Here is a 25,362-nt window from a genome sequence, read left to right on the forward strand (position 1 = left end):
ATGGGTGGGTGCGGGGCTCCCGCGTCCGCTCGCCGAGCCTGCGCACTGGAACCCCAGGACGTCATCGCGGAGCAGGCTGATGTCTATTGGCTGATTCAGGCAGGGCTCCGTTGTGACGTCACCGTGGGGAAGTTGTCCAATGAGCTTCAGAGTGAAACTTCCTCCTCTGGGCCACATCTGGGAGGAAATCAATGTTTCCCCCTTTCCATTTCTTTTCTCATTCTGGGGGAAATTGGGGACTTGCAGCAACTAAAGGGAAAGGAAGTGAATCCAGTCTGTACATTCCACACATTGTTAGTCCAGTCAGATGGACATATATCTGTCTGGCCGCCTGCATGGAGATTTTCAGTTCTCTGTGTCCAGGACAAGCGATTCCCTTCTTTTTGAGGTCTGCCCTTTTGATCTGTCCCTCATTTAATTTAATTTGGTTTACTTGTTTTGCCAAAAAGATGAACAGAATAGTTAATGATTTATTTCAAGTTTAATTGTTTTGCCAAAAAGATTAACAGAATGTTTATTTGTCCCTCAGTTGATTTGATTTAGTTTAATTGTTTTACCGAAAAGATTGACAGGAAGCAGTGAGCATGGATCTGTCAATCAGCCTGAATCAGCACCTTCAGGAAAATTGGAAGGATGAATATTAGATACAGCAGAGTGAGAATGGAGGGAGAGTGTGTGGGATGGAGATTCACAGCCTTTGTGGAATGAGAGAGGAAAGAATGTTCTGTAGAAACTAGAATTATCTGTTCTGAATTACTATCTTGTACTGAGTGATGACTTTTGTAAACTCCTTTTACAGGATATCAGGTGATGAGGATTTACAGACAGAAATCTCAAACCAAACGTCCCGTCCTCACTCAATTCATCAGGATCTGATTATCATTGGCCTTTGAATCCAGAAGAAGAAATGTTTCTCTGTACCGTCTGCTTCAGAAAGTTTTAAACATCGATGGGAGTGGCAAATCACCGAGACACACACATACTCGAATAAGAGTGTTCCAGTGCACTGACTGTGGAAAGAGCTTTAACTAGTTACACAGCCTGAAAAAATATTACAGCATTCACAGCGGGAGAGACTTTACTCATGTTCTGTGTGTGGATGAGGTCTCAACTTTGAATCAAAACAATTCTGTGATTTCTTTTATTCATTCGTGGGACATGGGCGTCGCTGGCTGGCCAGGACAAGCCCTCCGAATACACAGGATCTGCTCGGATGAGGAGGATCGCAACAGACACCTCCAGACGCTGAAAGATGCCCTCATAAGAACAGGATATGGCGCTCGACTCATCGATCAACAGTTCCGACGCGCCACAGCGAAAAACCGCACCGACCTCCTCAGAAGACAAACACGGGACACGGTGGACAGAGTACCCTTCGTCGTCCAGTACTTCCCCTGAGCGGAGAAGCTACGGCATCTCCTCCGGAGCCTTCAACATGTCATTGATGAAGACGAACATCTCGCCAAGGCCATCCCCACACCCCCACTTCTTGCCTTCAAACAACCGCACAACCTCAAACAGACCATTGTCCGCAGCAAACTACCCAGCCTCCAGGAGAACAGTGACCACGACACCACACAACCCTGCCATAGCAACCTCTGCAAGATGTGCCGGATCATCGACACGGATGCCATCATCTCACGTGAGAACACCATCTACCAGGTACACAGTACATACTCTTGCAACTCGGCCAACATTGTCTACCTGATACGCTGCAGGAAAGGATGTCCCGAGGCATGGTACATTAGGGAGACCATGCAGACGCTACGACAACGGATGAATGAACACCGCTCGACAATCACCAGGCAAGACTGTTCTCTTCCTGTGGGGGAGCACTTCAGCAGTCACGGGCATTCAGCCTTGGATCTTCAGGTAAGCGTTCTCCAAGGCGGCCTTCACGACACACGACAGCGCAGAGTCGCTGAGCAGAAACTGATAGCCAAGTTCCGCACACATGAGGACGGCCTAAACCGGGATGTTGGATTTATGTCACATTATCAGTAACCCCCACAGCTTGCCTCCTGGACTTGCAGAATTTCACTAGCTGTTCTGTCTGGAGACAATACACATCTCTTTAACCTGTGTTGAATGCTCCCTCCACCCACATTGTCTGTACATTTAAGACCTGGCTGGCTGTAGAGATTTGCATTCTAATCAGTATTGTGTAACTTGATTTCTGTGTCTGTTTGCACTGTTTGAGAACAGATATCCACTCCATCTGACGAAGGAGCTGTGCTCCGAAAGCTTATCGTATTTGCGACCAAATAAACCTGTTGGACTTTAACCTGGTGTTGTGAGACTTCTTCCTGTGCTTACCCCAGTCCAACGCCGGCATCTCCACATCAGCATTTATTACCCATCCCTCGTTGAGTCAGAAGGTTTTGTTTTAGTTTAGTTAGGGCATCATGATCGGTACATCATAGAGTACATATGGGAGAAGGAAAGCAGAGGGATTCAATGTAGAAGTATTGAACAATCTGGAATCAGTGCTTATAAGAACATAAGAACTAGGAGCAGGAGTAGGCCCTCTGGCCCCTCGAGTCTGCTCCGCCATTCAATAAGATCACGGCTGATCTTTTTGTGGACTCAGCTCCACTTACCAGCCCGCTCACCATAACCCTTAATTCCTTTACTTTTCAAAAATGTATCTATCTTTGCCTTAAAAACATTCAACGAGGTATTTATTTTGTTTGAGACTCTCCCACTCGTGAAAATATCTCACCATCTACCCTGTCAAGCCCCCTCAGGATCTTATATGTTTCAATGACCCCTTTGTCTTCAAAACTTCAAGGAAAACAGACCTTGACAATTTACTCCCTCTTGATAGGACAACCCTCCCATCCAGGTATTAGCCTGGTGAATTTCCTTTGGCCTAAGTCCAATATTACCATATCCTTGTTTAGGTAAGGGGATCAAAACTGTATGTACTATTCCAGGTGAGGCATCACCAACACACTGTACAGTTGCAACAAAACCTCCCTGTTTTTAAACTCCAACCCCTTTGCAATAAATGCCAAAATGCCATTTTCCTTCTTACCGAGTGTGGGACCTGCCTGCTAGCTTTTTGTGATTCATGCACAAGAACACCAAGATCCCGCTGTACTTCACTCACCGGCAGCCTCTCTCCATTTAGATAATCTCCCTGTTGATTCCTCCTACTGAAATACATGACCTCACACTTTAAACTCCATTTGCCATGTTTTGAAGACAGAGGGGTGACTTTATTGCATCTTCCCCAACTCTTGACTCATCTTTCCCAGGCCCTATCCCTGTAGCCCCACATTTTCACCCCACTAATCCACCTAATCTACATCTATAGGGACACAAAGGGGCAATTTAGCATGGCCAATCAATCTAACCCACACATCTTTGGGCTGTGGGAAGAATCTGGAGCACTCAGAAATCCACACAGACATGGAGAGAATGCGCATACTCCACACAGACTGTCACCCAAGGCTGGGATTGAACCCGGGTCCCTGGCACTGTGAAGCAGCAGTGCTAACCACTGTGCTGCCGTGGCGCCCTTTTTAAATAAACTACAAGTACAGATTTCTCTCAATCTACCCTCCTTCTTACATTCTCAAACAATTCAAGCAAATTTGTCAAACATGATTTATCTTTCATAGAACCATGTTGACGAGGTTTGATTATATTCAGCTTTCCTAAATGATTAGCTATTTGCTCTTTGATTGTTGACTCCAGCGTCTTGCCAATAATAGATAGTAAATTAACTGACCTATAGTTCCCTGCCTTCTGCCTTCTCCCTTTTTGACCAAGGGAGTCACATTGGCTGATTGCCAATCTTCTGATACTCTCCCGGAATCTAGCGAGTTCTGAAAAATTTCAACAAAATTCTCCACAATCTCTTCAGCAACCTCCATTAAAAAGCTAGCGTGCAGTTCATTGGGTCCTGGTGACTTGTCCACCCTTAGCCACTGAAGGGAAAGGAAGTGAGCCCAGTCTGTATATTTCAGACATTTTTGGTCCAGTCATATTGACATATATCTGTCTGGCAGCCTGCATGGAGATTTTCAGCTCTCTGTGTCCAGGACAGGAAGCAGTGAGCATGGATCTGTCAATCAGCCTCCATCAGCACTTTCAGGAGAATTGGGAGGGTGAATATTAGATACAGCAAAGTGAGAATGGAGGGAGAGTGTGTGGGATGGAGATTTACAGCTTTTGGGGAATGAGAGAGGAAAGAATGTTCCATAGAAACTAGAATTGTCTGTTCTGAATTTCTATCCTGTACTGACACTGATGACTTTTGCAAACTCATTTTGCAGGATATTGAAAGAGGAATCGCAGGCAAAAATCTCAACTGTCATGTCTAGATCTGACAGAGTCATATTCCTTGGGATCTGAATATCATTGGCCTTTGAATCTAGAAGGAGAAATGATTGTCCAATCTGTCGATTTGAATAGGTTTCAACTGTCAGTGTGACTGGAAAAGCAGCAACACACTGCCACACTCGAGTGAGAGTGTTCCAGTGCACTGACTAAAGAGCTTTAACCAGTTACACCGCCTCAATAAATATCACACCATTCACAGTGGGGAGAGACTGTATTCGTGTTCAGTGTGTGGACAAGGCTTTAACTGATTGTCCAAATAAGACAGAGGCAAGGACACCTGTACCATGGAGAAACCATGGAAATGTGCGGACTGTGGGAAGAGATACAGATCTTCATCTCTGCTGGATGCTCATCGCCGCATCCACACTGGGGAGAGGCCATTCATCTGCTCTCAGTGTGGGAAGGGATTCACTCTGTCATCCAGCCTGCAGAGACACCAGCGAGTTCACACTGGGGAGAGGCCATTCACCTGCTCTCAGTGTGGGAAGGGATTCACTCGGTTATCTACTCTGCAGACACACCAGCGAGTTCACACTGGGGAGAGGCCGTTCATCTGCTCTGTGTGTGGGGAGGGATTTACTGAGTCTTCCAACCTGCGGAGGCGCCAGCGAGTTCACACTGGGGAGAGGCCATTCACCTGCCCTCAGTGTGGGAAGGGATTCACTCAGTTATCCAATCTGCAGAGACACCAGCGAATTCACACTGGGGAGAGGCCCTTCACCTGCTCTCAGTGTGGGAAGGGATTCACTCAGTTATCCAATCTGCAGAGACACCAGCGAATTCACACTGGGGAGAGGCCATTCATCTGCTCTCAGTGTGGGAAGGGATTCACTCAGTCATCCAATCTGCAGACACACCAGCGAATTCACACTGGAGAGAGGCCGTTCACCTGCTCTCAGTGTGGGGAGGGATTTGCTCGGTCATCCAGCTGGTGGAGACACCAGCGAGTTCACACTGGGGAGAGGCCGTTTACCTGCCCTCAGTGTGGGAAGGGATTCAGAGTTTCATTCTTGCTGCTGAGACACCAACAAGTTCATGAGTGATTACATGAGTGTTTGGATTCTCCTGCTATTGTTTCTGCTCTCAATTACATCCAGGACTGGATTTTGTTCATCCTCACAGTTGGTCAATGGGGAGGGTCGGAGTGTTGTAGGGAAATATCCCTTTACCAGTGCAGAATAGAAGTTGAGTCGCAAATCAAGGTTCAAAGCGTGTCTTTATTGTACAATTACTGGGATCCCAGGGAGACCCCCGTAGCCAGCTCAGAAATAGTGGCTTGGCCACGTTGATCTCAATTAAATCACATCAGCTCTGGATCTTTATAGGGATCCAAATTCGCGCGGGAACATTTGATTATGCTTTTTTACACAATGTATAAAGTGGTCTGTCAGTTTCAAAAGTCCCTAGGAAGTTTCATCGATTAGCATTTGTATGGTGTGTGTTCGTGTTAATGGGATTACTTGGTCCTGCCCCGGTGTCTAAATGCGTTTCCCATTATCATCTCTATGTGTCCTCTTATTTGAATTGATCCTATTGTTCCGTGTCTGTGTTTCCTGCTTGTGAGATTGAGTGTTAATGTCATCCTGTCCTGTTGGGTGTCTGGAGTATTTCATTCTTAACCTTTTATCCTTATCTCTTAGTTTATCAGATTTTTATGTCTGCCTTGGCCGAATTGGTAATATTTCAGTGATAGCTTGGTTTTGATAACCCACTCTATGTCTCGTTTCATAGGGATCTTGATCGTCCTTGGCCAGTTTAAAATGCAGCTATGCGCTGTTGCTAGGCAGATTAGGGATCTTCCGTAGTTTCTGAAATTCGTGAGTCTCTCAGCTGTGCAGGGGGGGACCCGATCGAATATCCATCCGGGGGTGCCCCTCTGCATTGTTGGCCCGTTATGAGTGGTGCCAATTAGTCCAATAAAAATATGTTTGATGATACAAATATGGTTTTCTGGAAATTTTCCTCCTTCAGGAGGGTTTCTTTCTGCTGGACTGGCCGGTCTCACGACTTTGCCTCCAGTGGGCTGAAGCTCTTTGAGTCTTGTTGCGAATACCTGGTTTCAAATTTCACAAGGATCACAGAGTGACAGGGTGTGAGGAAGTTCAGAGATATTTAGTCACTATTTCTGTTTGAAACTCCCCCAGATGCCCATCCAATTTCCTTTGTAATTGTTTATTGTCTCCAGTTCCTCTACCCTCGAAGGCAGCAAGTTCCAGGTCATTACCATTCGCTGCATCAAAATATTCTTCCTCACATCCCCCCCTGGATCTCTGGCCCAAAACCTTAAATCTGTGTCTCTCTCGTCCTTGTCCCATTTGCTAATGGGAACAGCTTTTCTTTGTCCACCTTATCTAAACCTGTCAGAATCTATCAAATCTCCCCTCAACCTCCTTTGCTCCAAGAGGAACGACCCCAGCCTGACATTGACAATAAAGGACAAACTAACAGAATATGTTAATACCTGAAATCAAATGGGAATGTTTAATTTCTGTTTTAAAGATATTGTGAATATATTGTCCTGGACAATAAAGGAATTGGAATAACTCACCTAAGGTGTGGTTGAATGGAATATATCAATCTGATATCCACCTACAGTCCAGTGAAAGTCTGGAATGTGTAGCTGGAAATCGCTCCCTAACAGCACTATGGGTGTACTTACTCCTCAGGCATTGTAGCAGTTCAAGAAGGCAGTGTTGGGGTTGACCATGGCCGAGGCAGCTGCATAGAATCATAGAAACCCTACAGTACAGAAAGAGGCCATTCGGCCCATCGAGTCTGCACCGACCACAATCCCACCCAGGCCCTACCCCCATATCCCTACAGATTTACCCACTAATCCCTCTAACCTACGCATCTCAGGACACTAAGGGCAATTTTTTTTTTAGCATAGCCAATCAACCTAACCCGCACATCTTTGGACTGTGAGAGGAAATCGGAGCACCCGCAGGAAACCTACGCAGACACGAGGAGAATGTGCAAACTCCACACAGACAGTGACCCAAGCCGGGAATCGAACCCAGGTCCCTGGAGCTGTGAAGCAGCAGTGCTAACCACTGTGCTACCGTGCCACCCTTACATACAGCCACATATTCTATTATAATTGAAGGACTGCAGATTGAATGTGAGGCATTGTGGGACTGGACTATCTTGACCACATTCCTGTGACTGCTCAGTTTCTGCAATCACGGACCATTAAAGCTGCTCAGCAGGGCCCCTCTTATCAGCACACAGGCAGCTGCACTGAGTAACCGACTGCTAACGGAATAGGCTGGGATGTGGTGGAGATCAGAAAGTCCTGAGTATAGTGAGTCATTGTGATGTCACAAGGTCAGTTGTTATAAGGTGTCTGGTCCACATGATGAGATAGTCCAGAGCTGTCCATGAGCTGATTACACAGTCACATGATGCCTAATTGTTAGCTTGATTGGATATGTCTCTAATCGATTCATATTGTGATTAGTTTGGAACCAGCCGGAATGGGCTGCAGTAAGTGGATAAGAATGTGTGATTTTCTCTGTTCAGGGGAGAGGTTGCAAGGTGAGACCAGCGACTTCCTCCCCGCCGCTGTAAAATAAAGACCATTTGATGATTGGAACAGACCTGGGTGTCGAGCGATTTGTCTTCAATCATTCTTCACTAACGCAGCCAAGTTTTAGACCATAAGATATATGAACAGAATTAAGCCACTCGGCCCATCGTGTCTGCTCCACCATTCAATTATAGCTGATATTTTTCTCATCCCCATTCTCCTGCCTTTTCCCCATAACCCCTGATCTCCTCATTAATCAAGAATCTATCTCTCTCTGTCTTAAATCCACTCAATGATGGCCTCCATAGCCTTCTGTGGTGATGAATTCCATAGATTCACCACCCTGTGGCTGAAGAAATTCCTCCTCACCTTGGTTCTAAAGAGTCATCCCTTTACTCTGAGGTTGTGCCCTCGGATTCTAATCTCTTCTACTAATGGAAACATCTTCCCCACGTCTGCTCTATCCAGGCCTTACAGTATTCTGTAAGGATTCATATTGTTGGTTCATTTTTGTTTCAGTGGTGGTGAAATGAAAGTGTGCAATATTTATTCATAAAATTTGTTTTTTATTTGTTTCAGGAGAATGTTTAAAGCTTCTGGTTTATTCGACAAGCAGTGCTATGTCCAGGAAGAATGCAGCTCAGGGGACTACGAGCAGGATAATTACCCATTTCAGCCATGCAGTTGTTTATCTGAGTGACTTTAATGGACTTTTGTCTGTCGAAAGGAGGTGCCCTGGGGCTTTGCTAAAAGGATTGGAGTGTGGGTTGAGGAATGCTGGGTCTTGTGATGATGGGGTTAATGGGAGGAGTGAGGCGAAGTTTGGAAGTTAGCTGCAGTTCTGTTTGAAGGCGCGAGCTTCTGGAAGCTGCTCTGAAACTCCCTTTCTCTCTTAAAGCTCCAAGATTGTCTACACGTATTACAGCCAGTATATTGGTAGCATAGTGGGCAGTGGATAAGGTTTCTAGGATTGCAACGGGATCTTGATCAATTGGGCCAGTGGGCTGATGAATGGCAGATGGAGTTTAATTTAGATAAATGCGAGGTGATACATTTTGGTAGATCGAACTGGAGCAGGATTTGCTCAGTTAATGGTAGGGCTTTGGGGAGAGTTATAGAGCAAAGAGATCTCGGGATACAGGTTCATAGCTCCTTGAAAGTGGAGTCACAGGTGGACAGAGTGGTGAAGAAGGCATTTGACATGCTTGGTTTCATTGGTCAGAACATTGAATACAGGAGTTGGGACGTCTTGTTGAAGCTGTACAAGACACAAGGCCACACTTGGAATACTGTGTACAGTTCTGGTCACCCTATTATTGAAAGGATATTATTAAATGAGAAAGAGTGCAGAAAAGATTTACTAGGATGCTACCGGGACTTGGTTTGAGTTATAAGGATAGACGAGATAGATGAGGACTTTTTTCCCTGAAGCGTAGGAGGCTTAAGGGTGATCTTGTAGAGATCTATAAAATAATGAGGGGCATAGATCAGCTAGATAGTCAACATATTTTCCCAAAGATAGAGGATTCTAAAACTAGAGGGCAAAGGTTTAAAATGAGAGGGGAGAGATACAAAAGGGTCCAGAGGGGCAATTGTTTCACACAGAGGGTGGTGTCTGAAACAAGCTGCCAGACGTAGTCGTAAAGGTGGGTAAAATTTGACTTTTAAATGCATTTAGACAGTTACATGGGCACGATGGGTATCGAGGGACAGGGGCCAAATGTGGGCAATTGGGACTGGCTTAGTGGTTAAATAAAAGGGTGGCTTGGACAAGTTGGGCCGAAGGGCCTGTTTCCATGCTGTAAACCTCAAAGACTCTCTGATCTGTGTTTGTTAACTGTATTTAAACCTCTGAATGGATGTTGTTAAGTTAGAAATTAAATTGTTTCCTTTCATTGTAAGTATTGTTCAGCTGTTAATTGTTTGCATTGTTAGTGTTGTATTTAAACTGTTGTGAATAAAATTTATTTTATTAAAAAATCCCTATTTTCTCATCACTCCTGGAGCAAAGTCTCCTCTCCTCACATTTTTGCCAGAAAGAAAAAATGTTGGTGTCTAGTCTGGCTTCCTAATAAAACTTGGAGTTCCAGTCTGGTATCCTAACAATGGTTACAGAGTGACCAAGGCTGGGAACTAAATATTGCAGAGTATTTGACACTTTGAAAAGCTAGGAAGCTTGGAAAAGGAGGTGGGGTAGCTCTGTTAATGAAGGATGACATTAGTACAGTAGTGAGAGATGTCCTTAGCTCGAAAGAGCAACACAAATAATCAGACTGGGTAGAGATGAGAAATAGCACAGGAAAGAGGGTGGGAGTGGTCCCTCAGCCTCCTAACAGTAGTTACCCAGTAGGACAGGGTGTACAGGACACTGATACAGACTCCCTAAGAATACACGACGTGCAATGGTTAACATGGCCTGAAGAATAAGAAAACATTTTGAAATGATCAAGGCACTGACACAGACCTCCATAGACAAATGGACGTTGAGACAATGAAAAAAAAAGCTAAAGGAATTTTGGATTGGGACAATTGAAGGCTCGGGAGAAATAATACTTCATAACATTTATCCACAAGGTGGACCCAGGTGAATGGAGAGCTGGAGAATCTTTTATGTCCACACAATCTACTGCATTGATTAAATGTACTGACTATAACTCAGAGTGAATCCCTCTCTCTGGGAATCTTGTTTGTGGGGTGTCGGGAGAAAGGGAGGAATGTTGTCCGCCCACACCCTGTAGGCTGGGGATGTAACACCACACTAAACTGTACTCTGGAAATTTCCAGTGCCCACCATGAACCCACGCAGCTGGCATCCCATGTGACCACCCAGGAGCCTCAATACCAGTAACGCCCACTGCCCAGTGACCAACTCCAGTTTCTGCTTCCACCCCCCAGACACCCCAATGACATGCAGACTTTCGGCAATAACCCACATCCGGCCTCCTCACAGGGAGCGAGTGACCATAACTGATGATCCAAAGGGGAACTTACTGAGATCCCTGCTTCTTAACAGGAAGTGCATCCTGAAGCTGTCGGAACATCTACTGGAGTTGAGGAAAGAGACCTGCGCTGCAATGAATGTAATAATCCTGACAGCCTTATGGTGGAGTCAATCTTTATTTGGTGTTGATTTATTCATAGAGTGAAACATGACAGATATATCTCCTAATTCCAGGCACTGTCACTAACTGTCCCTTTAAATATCTTCAAGTAAGCATCCAATCAATGACCTCCACGTGTGTGAAGTTAACATTAATCAATACAATAGAGTCAGAACATCAAGAAAGGCTCCAATCAGTGTGATCGCTCTGGTGTTCCAGCAGCTCGGAGGACAAAGTGAATCCCGAAGTGAATCCCAAAGTGAATTAACCTTTACCATGATCCATCTGAAGCCAATGGACTCCATTTTCCCTGTCCTGATGTGACACTGAATCTTCTTAGGTTTGAAGAAGAAACTTAACCTTGGAGCACTGGGTAGTTCAGTGGCACAGTGGTTAGCACTGCTGCCTCAAAGCACCAGGGATTTGGATTCGATTCCCAGCTTGGGTCACTGTCTGTGTGGAGTTTGCACATTTTCCCCGTGTCTGTGTGGGTTTCCTCTGGGTGCTCCGGTTTCCTCCCACAGTCCAAAGATGTGCTGCTTATGTTGACTGGCCATGTAAAATTGACCCTAGTGTCAGGAGGATTAGCAGGTTAAATATGTGGAGTTACGGGGATAGGGCCTGGGTGGGATTGTGGTTGGTGCAGACTCGATGGGCTGAATGGCCTCCTTCTGCACTGTAGGATTCTACGATTCTATGAGATCACAAACTAAAAGTTAAATTTATTTATTAGTCACAAGTAAGGCTTACATTAACACTGCAATGAAGTTACTGTGAAATTCCCCTAGTTGCCACAGTCCGGCACCTGTTTGGGTCAATGCACCTAAATAGCGCATCTTTCAGACGGTGGGAGGAAACCGGAGCACCCGGAGGGAACCCATGCAGACATGGGGAGAACGTGCAGACAGTGACCCAAGCCGGGAAATGAACCCAAGTCCCTGGCGCTGTGAGGCAGCAGTGCAGACAGACAGGCAAGAAATCATCAATTCCACTCCCACCCGGAGCTATGGGGATATATTTATACATTATCTCATTTCACAATAAAACACACACACTGAGTTTCAGATTTGCTTCTGTTATTATTTTGGTGCCCAGCAGGTGGTCTCAGTGTGTACGTGCATACGCGTGTGCAGAATGATAGAAACTAGAAGCAGGAGTAGGCCATTCGACTCTTCAAGCTTGCTCCACCATTCATTTTGTTCATGGCTGACCATCGAATTCAATATCCTGATCCCCTCTTCCTCCCATATCCCTTGATCCCTTGAGCCCCATGAGCGATATCTAATTACTTCTTGAAATCATATATGCGTGTCTGTGAATGTATTTGTGCATCTGTGAGTTTGTCTGTATCTAGAATCATAGACGATTGACTCACCTGATGAAGGAGCAGTGCTCCGAAAGCTCGTGATACCAAATAAAGCTGTTGGATTTTAACCTGGTGATGTGAGACTTCTAAGTAAAATCATAGAATCCAACAGTGCAGAAGGAGGCCATTCGGCCCATTGAGTTTGCACCGGCCACAATCCCATCCAGGTCCCATCCCCTTAATGCCACGCATTTACCCCAGCTAGTCCCCCTGACACTAAGGGGCAATTTAGCATGGCCAATCAACCTAACCTGCCCATCTTTGATCTGTGGGAGGAAACTGGAGCATCCAGAGGGAACCCACGCAGACACGGGGAGAATGTGCAAACTCCACACAGGCAGTGACCCGAAACTTGAATCGAACCCGGGTCCCTGGCGCTGTGAGGCAGCGCTGCTAACCACTATGCCACAGTGCAGTAATCCAGGGGAACTGGATTAATTGTTGGATTACACAGTGATACGTTACAGAGCAGTAATCCAGGGGAATGGGATTAATTGTTGGATTACACAGTGATATGTTACAGAGTAGAAATCCAGGAGAACTGGATTAATTGTTGGATTACACAGTGATATGTTACAGAGCAGTAATCCAGGGGAACGGGATTAATTGTTGGATTACACAGTGATATGTTACAGAGCAGTAATCCAGGGGAACGGGATTAATTGTTGGATTACACAGTGATATGTTACAGAGCAGTAATCCAGGGGAACGGGATTAATTGTTGGATTACACAGTGATATGTTACAGAGCAGTAATCCAGGGGAACGGGATTAATTGTTGGATTACACAGTGATATGTTACAGAGTCTTAAAATCTGAAATAAAACAGTCAATGCCACAAATAGTCAACAGGCCCAGCAGCTTCTATGGAGGCAGAAACAGAGTGAAACATACAGCCAAACATCCATATGAATGAGGAGCAGCAGTGGACCATTGGGCCCCTCTGCTGCAGCATTTGACAAGATCCCAACTGATCTGATTGTGGCCAGAACTCCCTTTTTCTGTCGTCTCCCCCCCTCCTCCACAACCACCCCCCGCCCCCCCTCTCCGCCCCTCCCTCACACCCACACCCCCCCCCCCCCCCCAACCCTCTGACTCTCTTGTCAATCAGGAATCCATTTATTCAGCCTTTAAAATATTCAATGACTCTGTCTCCACTGCTCTGTGGGGAAGAGAATTCCACAGACCAAAGACCCTCTGAAAGAGAGAGAAAAATCTAATTCTCTCTGTCCCTAACGTCTCAAGTCCAGTGCGCTCTCCAGAGCCACACAGGGAAAATCAGGAGAAAAGCAAATTACAGTGAGTGATGGAATCTGAAACCAAAAGAGAAAATGCTGGAAAATCTCAGCAGGTCTGGCAGCATCTGTCAGGAGAGAAAAGTGCTGACGTTTCGAGTCCAGATGACCCTTTGTCAAATACTGACCTCTGAAGAATTGAGAGAGGGAGGAGACAAAATGAAAGATCTGCAAACTGACAATGTTTCACGGCCCAAGACCAAAGCGAGTGGTAATGGGACAAGTAAAGACACAAAAGATGTTCTGGATGAGGTGTGAATAGCTGGTGAGCGATAGTCTGAATGTAAAGTAAACAAGAGGGAAATGAGGTGAAAAAAGCAGCAACGAAACACAGATCACAATGGGGGGAGAAATGGTGGTGTAAAATTGTTGAGCTCAGTTTTGTTCTGAAGGCTGTAAAGTGTCTCTTTCAGTTGCGAGAAATAATATTATATTTCCCAGTTCCGATGACAGGTCACATTCAGTCTGTTTCTCTCTCCACAGAGGCTGCCTGACTTGTTGAGTATTTCCAGCCAAAAGAGAAAAAGCTGGAAAATCTCAGCAGGTCTGACAGCATCTGTAAGGAGACAAAAAGAGCTGAGGTTTCGAATTCAGGTGACCCTTTTGACAAAAGCAGCAACTTGCTTTCATTCATGAATATTTCCAACCAGAGAATGTGTAAGAATTGTCACACCTGGAACAGATGTCTCTTACTCAGGACACCCCAGCTCGGGTCTGGGGGGGCGGGGGGGGGGGGGGGGGGCGGGGGGCGGTGTTAGGGTAACGTTCACAATTTTGTGTTTGCGTCTGGTGCGAATAATACTTTAGATTAAACGGAGAAGTTTTTTTAAACTGAGGAGAGTAACTGCATTTGGGCGCTGACTTCAAACAACATTAACAAGCCAGGGCTGCTGGAGAAACATTTTGGGATTTGTGAGCAGTCAGTTCCGGCTGGTTTGAAGTGAAATCCTGTCGGTGCTGCGGCAAATCTGAACTCAAACCAGACAAACTGGAACCGCTGGGTTAGAGATTCCGGGTGTTGGGATGTGGAGGCTGGGGGAGGGGGAGATGGCGGTAAAACTCTGAGCTGACTTCAGACAGGGTGAGCGGGGTAAAGGGGAGGAATGACAGAGTTAATGTGGGAGTTACGGACAATAGCAGAAGGTGGGAAGCTCTGGAAAGGAGCAATGGGGGTAAAGGCCGTCAAAGAATGCTTTTAAATGAAGATAAAAGCAAGATAAAAGCAAAATACTGCGGGTGCTGGAATCTGAAACAGAAAATGCTGGAAAATCATAGAAGTGCAGAAGGAGGCCATTCGGCCCATCGAGTCTGCACCGACAACAATCCCACCCAGGCCCTACCCCCACATATTTACCCGATAATCCCACTAACCGACGCATCTCAGGACTCTAAGGGGCAATTTTTAACCTGGCCAATCAACCTAACCCGCACATCTTTGGACTGTGGGAGGAGACCGGAGCACCCGGAGGAAACCCCCGCAGACACGAAGAGAATGTGCAAACTCCACACAGACAGGGAATCGAACCCGGGACCCTAGAGCTGTGAAGCAGCAATGCTAACCACTGTGCTACCGTGCCGCCCTCATGCTGAGGACGTTTTTTCCTGGGACGTTTCACTGGAGCTGTGTTGGTGAGTGTTTATAATCTCTTTCTCACTGTCTCGGAAATGAGGGTGGGTTGTAGATTGCTGTAGACTAAATAACCTCTCCTCATGCTGCCAGTTCCAGCATCTCAGCAGGTCTGACAGCATCTGTGGAGAGAGAATGGAGTTAGTGCTTCCAGTCTGGAGGTTCAGCAGGGAAAGAAGCAGCGAACTGAACACACTGAACCCAGAGGGAGGGAGTGACCCAGGATAAGGGACAGGCGCAGCTCAGTTAGGCTCTGCCATGTCCATCAACACATCAACATTCAGATCTTAGAGCGCCAAGGGGGACGGGAAGGAGAAACTATTTGGGGCACAGCAGGAGGTCACCCCTCCCCCCAGTCTGCGGTTCCACAGACCTCCCACACCTGGACAGGGTTGCCTCAAGGTGCAGGAAGCTGCAAGCTGAGAGGCTGAGCTGTGAACTGGGCCGGGTTGGGGGTTTGAGTGACAGTCCTGGGGCTATATCAGGACAGGAACTGCCACAGATTCCCCCTTTTTCCTGGGACGTTTCACTGGAGCTGTGTTGGTGAGTGTTTATAATCTCTGTCTCACTGTCTCGGTAATGGGGGTGGGTTGTAGATTGCTGTCGACTAAATAACCTCTCCTCATGCTGCCAGTTCCAGTCTGCAGACTCCATTTCTCAGTCCAGTCTGCTGCTCTGTCTCTGTCTCTCTGTACTTTGCTGCAGTGCTCCACATTCTGAGCAACATCCAGCCCATTGTTATCACCCGAAATTTGCGGCAAACTACCATCACTGTGACCCAGCGGTTAGCACTGCTGCCTCACTGAGTCAGAGTTCGATTCCAGTGGTGGGTGACTGTCTCTCTGGAGTTTGCACAGTAAGAAGTCTCATAACACCAAGTTAAAGTCCAATAAGTGTATTTGGAATCAAAGTAACTTATTGCGGATGCTGGAATTTGAAACCAAAAGAGAAATTGCTGGAAAATCTCAGCCGATATGGCAGGATCTGTAAGGAGAGAAAAGAACTGATGCTTCGAGTCCACATGAGTCTTTATCAAAGCTTTGACAAAGAGTCATCTGGTCTCGAAATGTCAGCTCTTTACTCTCCTTACAGATGTTGCCAAACCTGCTGAGATTTTCCAGCATTCTCTCTTTTGGTTATTTGGAATCACGAGCTTTCAGAGCACTGCTCCTTCATCAGCGCTCTGAAAGCTTGTGGTTCCAAATAAACCTGTTGGTCTTTAACCTTGTATTTTGAGGCTACTTACTGTGCTCACCCCAGTTCAGCGCTGGCATCTCCACCTCATGTGTGGAGTTTGCACAATCTCCCTCCAGAGTTTTGTTTCTGTGTTAATGTTTTATAGGTTCGAGTTTAGAAACACAGTTAGGAGCTGGCATGAATCAGGCTGTCTGTTGGATGCAGAACTCAGTTCCTGGCCCCCCGTGTGCGTTTTTTTATTGTTGCTTCAGTCTGAACTCTATTCATAACTTGCCTCTGTGGGTTCTCTCTCAATCCTGCTGCGTTTTATCAGCATCTTTTCTTTTAATTTTAAATGGAACCTTAATATCTGCTTAGTACACAGGCCAATTCATCACGAATTCAGAGGAATGTATTTTTAAAAATTAATTAATCTCAATTGCACAAGATAGTTTTCTATTATGTCTTTGATTGACAATGGCGCCGTTAATTCCCAGGTGCCCCTGCGGGTGTAAAAGTGTCCTGTTCATTCCGCAGCAGCCTATTGCGCAGGCGCAGTGCTGTATCTGGAGCATGCGTCGTGCCACTTTGCTCGGAGCCCTGCGAGTGCGGGGGACGTTTTTTCAGCGGGTGAGAGTCAGTATGGCGGAGGGAGGAATGGAGTCGGGGTGGGGAGGGAGCGGAGGCTTCATAAATACCCGCTGCAGGTTGCAAGGCGCGAATAAGACCATGCGGGTTCCGGGGTTGCAGCTCTTGGGTTTTTTTTCCCAGGAACAGGCTCCGGTTTTCGGCCGCCATCTTGTTCCAGCGGGGAAGGAGAGCGCATGCTCTCGGGCTGGTCACAATGGGCGTGATTTCAGGGGCTGGTTCAGAACCACGATCATCAGAGGGACAATATGTCGCAGGGCGCATGCGCAACTATCCAAGAACATCGGAATAAGAATTCGGAACAGGAGCCCGTCATTCGGCCCATCGAGCCTGCTGCATCATTCAATAAGATCATGTCTACTTTGGAGCGGCTGGATAGACTGGGACTTTTTTTCTCTGGAGCATAGGAGGCTGAGGGGTGATCTTATAGACGTCTATAAAATAATGAGGGACACAGATCAGCTAGATAGTCAGTATCTTTTCCCAAAGGTAGGGGAGTCTAGAACTAGAGCGCATAGGTTTAAGGTGAGGGGAGAGATACAAAAGTGTCCAGAGGAGCAATTTGTTCACACAGAGGGTCATAGAGTCAGAGAGGTTTACAGCATGGAAACAGGCCCTTCGGCCCAACTTGTCCATGCCGCACTTTTGTAAAAATCCCAATTGCCCGCATTTGGCCCATATCCCTCTATACCCATCATACCCATGTAACTATCGAAATGCTTTTTAAAAGACAAAATTGAACCCGCCTCGACTACTACCTCTGGCAGCTTGTTCCAGACACTCACCACCCTCTGTGAAAAAACTGCCCCTCTGGATACTTTGTATCTCTCCCCTCTCAATTTAAACCTCTGCCCTCTAGTATTAGACTCCCCTACCTTTGGGAAAAGATATTGACTATCCAGCTGATCTATGCCCCTCATTATTTTATAGACCTCTCTAAGATCACTGCTCAGCTTCCTACGCTCAAGAGAAAAAAGTCCCAGTCTATCCAGCTTCTCCTTATAACTCAATCCATCAAGTCCCAGTAGCATCCTAGTAAATCTTTGCTGCACTCTTTTTAGTTTAATAATATCCTTTCTATAATAGGGTGACCAGAATTGCACACAGTATTCCAAGTGTGGTTTTCCCAATGTCTTGTACAACTTCAACAAGACATTCCAACACCTGTATTCAATGTTCTGACCGATGAAACCAAGTATGCCGAATGCTTTCTTCACCACTCTGTCCACCTGTGGCTCCACTTTCAAGGAGCTATGAACATGTACCCCTAGATCTCTTTGTTCTGTAACTCTACCATTAACTGAATAAGTCCTGCCCTGGTTCAATCTACCAAAATGCATCACCTCGCATTTGTCTAAATTAAACTCCATCTGCCATTCGTCAGCCCACTGGCCCAATTGATCAAGATCCCGTTGCAGTTAGATAGGGTGGTGAGTATTTGGAACAAGCTGCCAGAGGTAGTAGTAGAGGCGGGTCCAATTTAGTCTTTTAAATAGCATTTAGATAGTTACATGGGTAGAGAGGGATATGGGCCAAATGTGGGCAATTGGGATGAGCTTAAGGGTTTAAAAAAAAAAGGGCAGCATGGACAAGTTGGGCCAAAGGGCCGTTTTCCATGCTGCAAATCTCTATGAATCTATGACTTTGCTACCCCCACCCCGTCAATACCCATGACTTTCTTGTGGATCAGAACCTCAGCTTTGAATATATTCAATGACCTGCCTCCAATCCTCTCTGGTGAAGACAGAGTTCCAAAGATCAATAGCCCATTGAGAGAAAAGATCTCTCTTCATCTTAATCTTAAATCCTTTATTTTTACTTGATTCCCACACCAAAGGAAACATCCTCAGCATCTACCTTGTCAAGCACCTTATATCATATGAATCATAGAATCCCAACAGTGCAGAAGGAGGCCATTCGGCCCATCAAGTTTGTACCAACCACAATTCCACCCAGCCCCATCCCCACAACCCCCTGCATTTACCCTGCTAATCCCCCTGACACTTGGGTCAATTTAGCATGGTTGATCCACCTAATCCATTCATCTTTGGACTGTGGGAGGAAACTGGAGCACCCTGAGGAAACTCACAGACAAGGGGAAAATGTGCAAACTCCACACAGACAGTGACCCAACGCTGGAATTGAACTTGGGATCCTGGTGCTGTGAGGCAGCAGTGCGAACCATTATGCCTCCCTGAAATTCCCAGATGTTTCAATAAGATTACTTCTCAGTCTTCTAAACTCCAAAGAGTACAGGCCCCAGCTGCTCAACCTGAAAGATAAAACTCCTCATTTCAGGAATCAACCAACTGGATCTTCGCTGAACTGCCTCCACTGCAATTTTGTCCCACTAAAGTAATTCTGTGCAGGTAACAGGAGAGAATGTTTTGAATTTCTGTTCTGGACAAATGCTGATGGATTTTGGAAACTCCTTTTACAGGGGGTTAGAAGGGAAAGATTTACTCACAGCAAACTCAGACCAAAAGAAATGTTTGTCTGTCCTGAATTTCTAACCTTGAATTACACCTATAACTTTCCTCATTTACAGGGACAAGATTTGACGATTGCAACATTTTTCCCAGACACCAATCTCCCTGAGATCTTTGCAGATGTAGACTCCAGCAGATTTAAAACGTTGAAAACAGTGAAATTGTTTTGAGGTGAGTGTTAGTGAGCATTAATTTAAATTTAGAGCATGCTCTGATTCCATGGATCTCAGGCTATTGTGACTCCTTTACCATGGATGGGCAGGCAATGGTGCAGTGATAGTGTTATTGGATTAGTAATACAGGGATCCAGGGCAATGCACTGTGAACCCTGGGTTCGAATCCCACAGTGGCAGATGTTGAAATTTGAATTCAGTAAAAATCTAGAATTAGAAGTCCATTGATAACAATTGTTGTAAAAATCCATCCAATTTAATAATGTCCTTTAAAGAAGGGAATTACCACATCCCCCAGCAATGCAAACCACTCAGTTCAAGGGCAATGAGTTATGGGCAATAGATGCTGACGCAGCCAACACATAGAGTCATAGAGCAATACAGCACGGAAACAGGCCCTTGGGCCCAACTGATCCATGCCAACCATGGTGCCCTCCTAGCTAGTCCCAATTGCCCATGTTTGGCTCATATCCCTCGAATCCTTTCCAATTCATGTACTTCTCCAAATGCTTTTTAAATGTTTAAACCTGTCTCAACCACTTTCTCTGGCAGCTCATTCCATGTACACACCACCCTCTGCATGAAGAAGTTGCCCCTCAGGTCCCTTTTAATCTTTCCCCTCTCACGTTAAACCCATGCCCTCTAGTTTTCAATTCCCCAACCCTGGCAAAAAGACAAAGTGGGTTCATCCTATCTATGCCCCCATGATTTAATATACCTCAATATAGTCACCCCACATTCTCCTGTGTTCGAAGGAATAAAGCCCTCACCTGTCCAACCTCTCGCGATCACTCAGGCCCATTAGTCCCGGCAACATCCTCATAAATCTTCTTTGCACTCTTTCCAGTTTATCAATGTCTTTCCTATAACAGGGTGACAAAAACTGTACACAATACTCCAAGTGCAGCCTCATCAACAACTTATACAACTATAACATAATGTCCCAACTCCTATACTCAGTGCCCTGACTGATGAAGGCCAGTGTGCTAAATGCCTTCTTCACCACTCTATCTACCTGTGCCGCCACTTCCAACAAACTATGTACTTGTACTCCTGGGTTCCTCTGTTCCTCAACACTCCCCAGGGCCTTACCATTCACTGTACAAGTCCTCCCCTGGTTTGACTTTCCAAAATGCAACACTCACACTTAAGACCATAAGACATAGGAGCAGAATTAGGCCACTTGTCCCATCGAGTCTGCTCCGCCATTCAATCATGGCTGATATTTTCCTCCCCCCATTCTCCTGCCTTTTTCCCATCACCCCTGATCCCCTTATTAATCAAGAACCTATCTATCTCTGTCTTAAAGACAGTCAATGACTTGGCCTCCACAGCCTTCTGCGGCAAAGAGTTCCACAAATTCACCACTCTCTGGCTGAAGAAATTCCTCCTTATCTCTGTTTTAAAGGACCTTTAGCCTGAGGTTGTGCCTCTGTACTCTGTATTATCTGTACTGAAATCCATTTGCCAATCATCAGCCCACTTCCCTAACCGATCAACTGATCAAGATCTCCCTGTAATTTTTGATAACCTTCTTCACTATCAGCGATACCTCCGAATTCAATATCGTCTGCAAACTTGCTAACCATGTTTTTTATGAATTTTTTAAATGGCCATCCATTTCTCTGTTTCACCTCTGCCCTCCCTGATCAGCTCTCTGCCATTGTCTACCTTCTCTGCATCTAATAATGGGTGTATTTTAACTATTATTTCCGCAAGCTATGTCTTGATGAGGTTTTTCCCACTTCACAACTCTATTCACTGCTGATTTACCAGCTTAGTCTTACAATGTTCAGGAATTGTTTCTCTTCCACTGGAGATCATTTCCTTTCCACTTCTGAGCTTATATTGACCAACAAAATCTGGTACATTTTTATTCCCTGTAATTCATTCTGCCCACCCTGAAACGTTAATCTTCTTTCTGTCTAAAAGGATGGTCTCTTTCCAAATGTTCACAATTAAAGGGCAGGAGATGGCTGACATTTAAGGGGACAGTAAATTAATATAGGACAGAGATATGTCTCGTGTTATTATATGGTACCCAGATTAGATATATTATTTATGTTTCTGTAATAAAATACATTTATTATTATTTCTTGCATTGTAATATAATGCTGCAGTGATGTTATACATTTCCAGTCATAAAGTCATTACAGCACAGAAGGAATCCATTCGGTAACTCGAGTCCATGCTGACTCTCTGTATAACATTCCAGTCCCATTCCCACTCTATATCCCCATTCTCCTGAAAGTTTATTTCCTTCAAGTGCCCATCCACTTTCATTTTTAAATAGAATCCATAGATATGGATGGAGATTTACAACTTTTTGGGAATGAAATAGGAAAGAATGTTCCATAGAAACTAGAATTGTCTGCTCTGAATTTCTATCCTATACTGACTGTGATGACTTTTGCAAACTCATTTCATAGGATATTGAACGAGGAATCACAGGCAAAATTCTCAACCGTCACATCCAAACAGAGTCATATTCCTTGGGATCTGAATATCTTGTAATATGGAACTGTAGCTCCGTTATATACTTCCAGACATCTCTTCCCTCAGAGGGTTGTTAGTCTTTTGGATTTCTCTTCCACAGGGACCAGTGGAGGCTGAGGATCATTGAATATATTCCAGTTAGACAGATCTTTGACTGACAAGGGTGTCAAAGGTTATGGGGAACAGACAAGAAGATGAGCAAAAGCTAATATGTGGGGGGATTTCTTCACTCAAGGATGTGGTAAGGCTTTGGAATTCTCAACCCCTGAGGACAGTGAAGCCTCAGTCATCAACTATTTTCAAGAGTTTGATTGATTGGTTTCCAGATATTGAAGATATCAAGGGATATGGGTTTAGTGTGGGGAGAATGATGCTGAGGTAGATGAACGAATTATCTAATTGAATGGTTTAAAAGGCTCGATGAGCCAAATGGCCGACTGCAGCTCCTATTTGTCATGGTCTCTGTGTCCAGGACAGGAAGCAGTGAGCATGGATCTGTCAATCAGCCTCAATCAGCACCTTCAGGAGAATTGGGAGGGTGAATATTAGATACAGCAGAGTGAGAATGGAGGGAGAGTGTGTGGGATGGAGATTCACAGCTTTGGGGAATGGGAGAGGAAAGAATGTTCCATAGAAACTAGAATTGTCTGTTCTGAATTTCTATGCTGTACTGACACTGATGACTTTTGTAAACTCATTTTACAGGATATTGAAAGAGGAATCACAGGCCAAAATCTCAAACGTCATGTCTCGATCTGACAGAGTCATATTCCTTGGGAGCTGAATATCATCGGACTTTGAATCTAGAAGGAGAAATGTTTGTCCGGTCTGTTGATTTGAAAAGATTTCAAACATCAGTGTGACTGGGAAAGCACCAACACACGGCCACACTCGAGTGAGTGTGTTCCAGTGCACTGACTAAAGAGCTTTAACCAGTTACACAGCCTGAATAAATATCATACCATTCACAGCAGGGAGAGACTGTACTCGTGTTCTGTGTGTGGACGAGGCTTCAACTGATTGTCCACCCAAGACAGCGGCAAGGACACCTGCACCATGGAGAAACCATGGAAATGTGGGGACTGTGGGAAGAGATACAGATACCCATCAGAGCTGGAAGCTCATCGGCGCAGCCACACTGAGGAGAGGCCATTCACCTGCTCTCAGTGTGGGGAGGGATTCACTTGGTCATCCGGTCTGCGGGCACATGAGCGCATTCATACTGGGGAGAGGCCATTCACCTGCCCTCAGTGTGGGAAGGGATTCACTCAGTCATCCACCCTGCAGAAGCACCAGCGAGTTCACACTGGGGAGAAACCGTTCACCTGCTCACAGTGTGGGAAGGGATTCACATGGTCATCCCACCTGCAGAGACACCAGCGAGTTCACACTGGGGAGAGACCCTTCACCTGCTCTCAGTGTGGGAAGGGATTCACTCGGTCCTCCCACCTGTTGAGACACCAACAAGTTCACGAGTGATTCCAGGGGTTGGATTCTGCTGTTATTGTTTCTGCTCTCAATTACATCCAGGACTGCATTTTGTTCATTCTCACAGTTAGTCAATGGGGAGGGTCGGAGGGTTTCTTTCTGCTAGACTGGCCGGTCTCATGACTTTGCCTCCAGTGGGCTGATGCTCTTTGAGTCTTGTTGCAAATCCCTGGTTTCAAATTTCACACGGATCAGAGTGACAGGATGTTAGGAAGTTAAGAAATAGTCACTATTTCTGTTTGAAACTCCCCCAGATGCCCATCCAATTTCCTTTGTAATTGTTTATTGTCTCCACTTCCTCCACCCTCGTAGGCAGCGAGTTCCAGGTCATTACCATTCACTGCATCAGAATATTCTCCCTCACATCTCCCACCCCCCCTCCCCCCCCACTCCCCCCACTGCATCTCTGACCCAAAACCATAAATCTGTGTCCCCCTCGTCCTTGTCCCATCAGCTAATGGGAACAGCTTTTCTTTGTCCACCTTATCTAAACCTGTCAGACTCTTGTCCACCTCTATCAAATCTCCCCTCAACCTCCTTTGCTCCAAGGGGAACAACCCCAGCCTGACATTGACAATAAAGAACAAACTAACAGAATATGTTAACACCTGAAATCAAATGGGAATGTTTAATTTCTGTTTTAAAGATATTGTGCATATATTGTCCTGGACAATAAAGGAATTGGAATAACTCACCTTGGGTGTGGTAGAATGGAATATATCAATCTGGTATCCACCTACAGTCTCGTGAAAGTTTGGAATGCATAGCTGGAAATCCCTCCCTAACAGCACTGTGGGTGTACTTACACCTCAGGCATTGTAGCAGGTCAGGAAGGCAGTGTTGGGGTTGACCATGGCCGAGGCAGCTACATACAGCCACATATTCTGTTATAATTGAAGGACAGCAGATTGAATGTGAGGCATTATGGGACTGGACTATCTTGACCACATTCCTGTGACTGCTCAGTTTCTACAATCACGGACCATTAAAGCTACTTAGCAGGGCCCCAACACAGGACTTGGTGAGAATATTTACTCAGAATGAGTTAGAATTAAACTAGGGCGGCACGGTGGCACAGTGATTAGCACTGCTGCCTCACAGCACCAGGGACCCGGGTTTGATTCCCAATGGGTCACTGTCTGTGTGGAGTTTGCACATTCTCCCCGTGTCTGCGTGGGTTTCCTCCGGGTGCTCTGGTTTCCTCCCACAGTCCAAAGATGTGTGGGTTAGGTGGATTGGTTGTGCTAAATTGCCCCTTAGTGCCAGGGGGACTAGCTAGGGTAAATGCATGGGGTTATGGGGATAGGGTCGGTGGGATTGTGGTTGGTGCAGACTTGATGGGCTGAATGGCCTCCTTCTGCACTGTAGAGATTCAATGAGATTATTGCAGGACCGGCTGGTGTTCAGCAGCTGAGATACCTGGAATCTGTAAAAATGGGGTCTGACTAATCAACAAACATAAGAACATAAGAAATAGGAGCAAGAGTAGGCCATCTAGCCCCTCGAGCCTGCCCCGCCATTCAATAAGATCATGGCTGATCTGACGTGGATCAGTACCACTTACCCGCCTGATCCCCATAACCCTTAATTCCCTTACCGATCAGGAATCCATCCATCCGCGCTTT

The 25,362-nt window shown here is 45.7% G+C and overlaps 4 protein-coding genes across 4 annotated transcripts in view; 3 read left to right on the top strand and 1 right to left on the bottom strand.

Moving 5' to 3' along the window:
• LOC144480670 (uncharacterized) lies at positions 1-23,728 on the top strand. Its single transcript, XM_078200266.1, has 3 exons — positions 1-123; positions 4,671-5,314; positions 23,482-23,728. The coding sequence occupies exons 1-3, from the start codon at positions 1-3 to the stop codon at positions 23,726-23,728; spliced, it is 1,014 nt and encodes a 337-aa protein (XP_078056392.1).
• Positions 1-25,362, top strand: part of LOC144481037 (uncharacterized) — a 297,288-nt gene that overhangs the window by 75,055 nt on the left and 196,871 nt on the right. The window lies entirely within an intron of this gene.
• The window catches only part of LOC144481041 (uncharacterized), a 211,559-nt gene that overhangs the window by 73,576 nt on the left and 112,621 nt on the right, over positions 1-25,362 (top strand). The window lies entirely within an intron of this gene.
• LOC144481057 (uncharacterized) overlaps positions 1-25,362 on the bottom strand; it is a 128,029-nt gene that overhangs the window by 72,493 nt on the left and 30,174 nt on the right. The window lies entirely within an intron of this gene.

This window comes from Mustelus asterias, chromosome 30 (genome assembly GCF_964213995.1).
Source record: "Mustelus asterias chromosome 30, sMusAst1.hap1.1, whole genome shotgun sequence".
In the NCBI taxonomy this organism is placed as follows: Eukaryota; Metazoa; Chordata; class Chondrichthyes; order Carcharhiniformes; family Triakidae; genus Mustelus; species Mustelus asterias.